Source organism: Sinocyclocheilus rhinocerous, unplaced genomic scaffold (assembly GCF_001515625.1).
Source record: "Sinocyclocheilus rhinocerous isolate Xijiao unplaced genomic scaffold, SAMN03320098_v1.1 scaffold921, whole genome shotgun sequence".
In the NCBI taxonomy this organism is placed as follows: domain Eukaryota; kingdom Metazoa; phylum Chordata; class Actinopteri; order Cypriniformes; family Cyprinidae; genus Sinocyclocheilus; species Sinocyclocheilus rhinocerous.
This window is the reverse complement of record NW_015640057.1, coordinates 434354-440579: the sequence shown is the minus strand read 5'-3', so window position 1 is coordinate 440579 and position 6226 is coordinate 434354. Positions and strand designations below refer to the sequence as shown.

The 6226-nt window shown below is 36.8% G+C and overlaps 1 protein-coding gene across 1 annotated transcript; it reads left to right on the top strand.

Annotated features, from left to right (window-relative positions):
• The first annotated feature begins 1310 nt into the window (after positions 1-1310).
• LOC107752463 (protein LSM14 homolog A-A-like) lies at positions 1311-5133 on the top strand. The gene is made up of 4 exons (XM_016568443.1): positions 1311-1574; positions 2884-3047; positions 4677-4821; positions 4992-5133. The coding sequence occupies exons 1-4, from the start codon at positions 1454-1456 to the stop codon at positions 5099-5101; spliced, it is 540 nt and encodes a 179-aa protein (XP_016423929.1). The 5' UTR covers positions 1311-1453; the 3' UTR covers positions 5102-5133.
• The last annotated feature ends 1093 nt before the right edge of the window (positions 5134-6226 follow it).

Here is a 6226-nt window from a genome sequence, read left to right as displayed (position 1 = left end):
TTTAAAACTAAATTTCAATATCGTGATAATACCGAATACCGTGATAAAAGCATTAGCAATTAACCGCAACATGAAAATTTGATACCGGCATATCCCTAATCTACAGTTGTGTTGCTGGGTTTTAAAGCAGGTTTGATTTTTTTTTCTTCCTTATCAGTCTGTATTTACAGGATTTCACTGTCCACTGACTCACTCTGTTCAAATGTGATTGAATGGCTACACATAGATGTGTGCACACACTGTCAGAACTGTGTGAGATCACTACCATCCTGCTTTTGTGGGGGTGGGTAGGGGTGTTAAATATTTATTTTTCTGTTGTTGTTGTTTTTTCCCCCATAGGTTTTTAACATTCTAAAAGCGCTTTATTCCAAAGATACTACAAGCTAGTCAGTGTATTCAGCAGGTGTAATGTATTCTAAGTTGCTTCAGAGGTATTGAAAGTACTACTACGTACAACAATAAAACAGTGCATTTACATAAAAAAGGACATTTACTTTTGGTACTTAAGTACTTTTAAAAGCAAGTACTTCTGTACGTTTACTTAAGTAAAAATCTGTCTTTACAACTTTTACTTGTAATGGAGTAATATTTGACCAGCAGTATCTGTACTTTCACTCAAGTAATGGAGTTGAGTACTTTGTCCGCCTCTGCCTTTAATACAGAAGAAGTGGCTGATCTTACTGTAAGGAACTGCCATGTAAAGTTTTGGAAAACCTAAAAAAAAAAAAAAAAAAAAAAAAAAAAAAAAAAAAAAAAAAAAATTTTATGGATATAAACATGTAAATACATGTAATGTTATCAAAATATATACTGTATTTATGTATGTGTGTATTTATATATACATAATAAATATACACAGAACACACGCATATATTATGCAAACGTAAACGTTTATTTTGTATGCGATTAATCGCGATTAATCCTTTGACAGCACTAAATTAAATATAAAAGAGGCAATTAATTAAATTACGAATACGTTCAAAAGTTCGTCATACAATTTTCACACTTTGTCATTGCTTATTGTTTTTAGTCTCCTAAGTAGTAGTTGAAGGCATGAAGAAAATCATTAAAATCAGCGTATTATTGAGGAAAATTTGCATTTGTGAATACACTTTTCTGCCAATAAAATAATGACATTTCCTATATAATCTATATTACAATTACAATGAGGAAAAGTATAGCACACAATGTTAAGGCGAATCTGAATCCGTTTTTCAAGCGAAGAATGTAGATAGATCAAACCAAAATTCTTTTATAAGCGCAAAAAAAAGGAAAAAGTTGGGAAACCACGAAATGAAGGCGGTCATACGTCACTTCCGCCTGATGGCCTGAAATGCAGGCGGCCATATTATATTAGCAAACACACTCGCGCAGAGCAAACCGTTGTTGATGCTGTGAAGTGCAGCTGTATTTTTAGTCAAGCTCTCTCGGTCTAGCGCACGTTAGTGTAACGATGAGCGGCGGCACGCCGTATATCGGTAGTAAGATCAGTCTGATCAGTAAAGCGGAGATCCGGTATGAAGGCATTCTCTACACCATCGACACAGAGAACTCCACCGTCGCGCTCGCCAAAGGTAAACAACACTCCTCAAACACAACACACGCTTCTCACGGGCTTTGCTTCGTGTTAAGCGTTCGTATTTAGCAGCGAGGCTGTGTCTCAAATGTAGCGAGCTGCCCTAACTTACATAGACAGCAGTGTAGCCTCGCGCTGGGCTTCATAAGCGTATGTTCAATTCCGCGCACCGTATTCACCTGCTTAACGGCTCGATTAACGCGTCTGTCCTGCCCTAAACTGTGTAAACGCTGGCTGCTCTGACTCTAGGATTTCACACAGCATGTTAGTGTGGTTAATGTAGGATTTCCTCCCTCTGTTCAGCTGATATTTGGTGTATTGTAAACTTAACCAGAGTTTCTGACAAAGTATCACTGTTTCTGTTATTACTGTAAAATCATTGTATAAATGTGTCCTTGAAACGGTGTAAGCAGACTATTGTGTTGATTTTTAATTTTTTTTATCGTTAGTGGTGGCTAATGCAAAGTTACCACAGTTTGTTTGTATTAGTAGTCACTATGATATTTTGGCTGAAACTGTGGTCACTTAAATCTCTGGACTGTTATTGTCATTCTAAAAATATTTTTTAGTTATTTTACATTTATTTATTTGAGTATAATAAGCAGTACACTGACAGACTTGCTTGTTGCTTTAAATAATTGTATTCAATTATTTAACTTAATTACGTTTTATTTTTTTCATTACATTTTGTTCTTTTAATATTCTCTTTCTAGAGAGAGAAATTGTTTTATTTCATATAGTGATATATAATTTTATTGTTTATATAATTTCTAGAGAGCGAGAAATTATTAAATTAAATAAATACAATTCTATGGGGAAAATAGTGATAAACTCTGTGACTTAGCTTAACACTTATTAGTTTAACTATATAGTAACTGTTAGTGATGTTTCACTTGAGAATACTATCTCAACTGCTTTTCATGAGCATTATTCATTTATAGCACACAATAAAGCTAAGATTATATTAACAGTTCAGTGTACTCCAGACTCGGTGTCCCAGACACGAATGTTTAAGTGATTCATAAAGATAAATCACTGTCTGTCCTCCTGAGAGTTCGGTATGCATGTTATAATTTTTACGAACTTGATTCTCTGTAGCATTATGGCAAACTGTGAGGATATATTAGCACTGTTTGTTGTTTGGAAAGGTCAGACTTGACTTAACTGGATTACTTGCTGTGCAAAAGCAGTCTGATTTTAAGAAGATTAGAGTCAATTACCTTTATTAAATTCAAATCTCAGAGGAAGACACATTACATGTAAGCTCATTTAAAACTCATGAATTGCTCTTTTAATTCTTGTTGCAGTGTGCTCCTTTGGCACAGAGGACCGACCCACGGACCGTCCCATCGCACCCAGAGATGAGATATTTGAGTATATTATATTCAGAGGAAGTGACATCAAAGACCTGACGGTGTGTGAGCCTCCCAAACCGACATGCTCTCTGCCTCAGGACCCCGCCATTGTTCAGGTACAGACAAGGACACACTCGGGGGGTCCGCTCACTCTAGCCCGCCGGCCGTTCCTCACTCTAGCCCTCCGGCCTCAGCTCACTCTAGCCCTCCGGCCTCAGCTCACTCTAGCCCTCCGGCCGCCCATTGCTCACTCTAGCCCTCCGGCCATCCATTGCTCTCTCTCTCTCTCTCGATAATTAATTGAAATACATGCTATAATTCATTTGATCATGATCTTACCAAACTATTTCATCTCTGTGTATGATTTGAAGCAGGCAGAATGCTAGAGTTAACGAGCCGTAACTGACGAAAATAACTAGCTGCATTGTCAAGGTAGCAATGCTTAACTGTGCGCGCATGCGGCGCTTGCACAATCACTTGAATTTTTTCCTTCTAACAGTGGAAGAAACTACTCCTTTTAGTCATAAAGATAATCGGAATTGTAAAAGGTTTGCTATTGATTGTGGACATTCACAATAAAAACATATATTTGTGCTTTTGTAAAATAAGCCTAAAGAAAAATAGGATGCCGCTTTCTGCCGTCTTGGTTTCCTTTCGTGGAGCACAAAAATGAACCGAAACTCTGCTAGGCTACTTGTTGCACAGTTTTTTTCTTTTGTTTTCTTAATTTATTAAATGAACATCCCTAGTTTATAATAAGATTAACTTATTATAACTGCAAGTAGTGTATTTTAGGCACATGTAGGCCAAAGTCTGGTGAGCTGCCTATTGTTAGATCCTTTCAACACATCAGGAAAGCCAAGAATTTGGATCCACCCTTTTTTTTTTACCAGATCCTTACAGAAATCTGGATATATAGTTTTGCCTGGTATCCAAAACTGTTATTAACTGTCTTCTATTAGTCAAAGAAGCAGACAGAGGCAGTATAAAAGAGCGGGAAGCTGGAGACTTTTGTTAAAAAATTTTAAATAAAAAAATGAGCAGTGTTTTATTGAATAATCGTATACAATCTTAGTTGTGTCTATGTTATTGCTTAGTCTGGCTTTGTTGTTGTACCAAAGCAAAAGCAATGGGAATTTAATGCTTCACAGCATCAGCCAGTGACGTTAAAAACCTTGAAATGGAGACGTTATCGTGAAGAAAAAATATCTCATGGGACCACAGTCATAATATTAAACAAAAACAAGCACTGGAAGAGTAAGGAAAATGGGTGTTTGAAGTCTAATTATTGAAATATTATTTTAATTCTAAATTTTTTTTTTTTTACAATTAATTATATCATGTACTGATTCAGGCAAGATTGGGATTTCTGTAATATCTGCTAAACCTGTTCTCTGGATTTGGCCAGAGATTAAAATATTTCAACCAAATCCATTAATTTGTTTCAATAATTACATTTTCTTTTAATGTTGGATGAGATGCTGTTGCCAACGATGCATGGAACACAATTTAAGTGTCTATGAAACAAATTAACTGAACCGCCTCCAAACTATTTCCATCAGAAAAGGACTTGCACTCAAAATGCAGTCTAGGTCGGCAGCTCATTAGCTTTCTAATACTGAAACTAGCAAAAACATGTATTAAGAAATTAAATTTGAGCTTTGTTTGATAGATTGCATGGTGTTGGTTTTCAGTTTGTCATTGTTCATGAGCAGTAACCTCATCATGCTTTATTCGTCTGTTAGTCCTCTATGGGATCTTCCACTGCCCCACCATCATCCTTCCAGTCTGGGAACTCCTATGGGCTGTTCAACCGTCCACAAGTCACGCCATACACCCAGTTCAACCCCAGCCCACTGGTCTCACCGCGGTTTGGCACTGTTGGAGTCGGTAAGTCCCCTTTACAGCTTTGTAAAATAATAACATACAGCTGCGAAATACTGCAACACCTCCATTAATTTGTTACAAGGTGCTGAGCAGAAGTGATGGAACAGGATATTTAAGTCCGCATTTGATGATGCTATGGCATCTCTGATGTGTGTGCGTGCTCTTCCTCACAGGACGTACAATAGGATTGTTTGGTAGTGACACTGCAGGCCTGGGCGATAAAACGGTATCGTTATTTATCGATGGTACACCTTCATCAATAACGATAGAAGAAAATGTTTGATATAGCGCACGATATAGGCTTGTGCTATGATTGACAAGCAGACAGCACACACGAACACATGCTGAGTGCTGTGCCTGCCTGTGATGAGGAGATTGTGAATAAAAAATGAATATTAGTCGAATTTAAAATCAAAATTTGCATTTGAATGCAAAAACGGTGCAATCGAATGTTAGGTGTGCGTCGGTGAGGGAGCGTCATCAGTGGCGCACGAGATGCGGTGATGATGATGTAGTGTCTTTGACGTACTTTATTGTTTTTGTTAGACTGTCCAGTTGAACCCACAAGACGCTCTGCTGCTGCGTTATTCATTCAAAATATTAGGAGAGCGAAACTCTCAAGCGCTCAGTCAGCGTGTTTATCGAGTGAAAATCTGTGTTGAACGCCTCTCACACACATACTGGCGTGTAAAATCTAAGAATTTATTAGCCAATGGCTAATGTTAGACATTATTTAGTCGCCCAGAGTAAGATTTAGTCGCATATGAGAGTGATTTACTCGCAATGTAGAGAGTTGTTTATATATGTTAATTTAGACGTTGTGCACGGTTTTTTTATAGACTGTTATTTTAATTGTATTATATAAACAATTTAATGCGCTGCATTATGTTGCTCATTGCGCCCTCCTGTGGCTATTTAATCTGCATATAAAACATAAGAAATTAGATATTTGTTTAAATTTTATTTTGTGTTTGACTGTTAAAACAAAAAGATACTTGTTGTTTGTCTTAAATTGGGTCAATTAAAAATAAAGTGGTTGAATTTAAACATTTTCTTCTATTGCTCTTTGTTTTAAAAAAGGTTATAAAAAATTTCAATAATTATCGGTACCGAACGATATGAAACATTATATCGTTGATACATTTTTTTTGCTATATCACCCAGCCCTATGACACTAGCATGACTGCAGCACTGTCTCAGAGCAGTACTGTTGCGTCTGCTTTCAACAGTGCGTTCGTAGCAGAAGATAAACCTCTCCCTGGGGGCCAAAATCAAACTATTCAAAGTTCATAAGCCAAATGATTTGGGTTCATCTAACTGCTAAATCAAATAAAAATGTTACTTTTTCAATTTATCAGTGTGAAATAAAGCTACGTGTTTAGTACTCTACAAGATCCAGACAGTTTGG

What these genes read in the sequence shown, in the direction of transcription:
- LOC107752463 (XM_016568443.1), top strand. Translation starts at nt 1,454, where the DNA reads ATGAGCGGCGGCACGCCGTATATCGGTAGTAAGATCAGTCTGATCAGT. An exon ending in CACCGTCGCGCTCGCCAAAG is followed by an intron (nt 1,575 to 2,883) that starts GTAAACAACACT and finishes TTCTTGTTGCAG; the next exon opens with TGTGCTCCTTTGGCACAGAG. An exon ending in AGGACCCCGCCATTGTTCAG is followed by an intron (nt 3,048 to 4,676) that starts GTACAGACAAGG and finishes TTCGTCTGTTAG; the next exon opens with TCCTCTATGGGATCTTCCAC.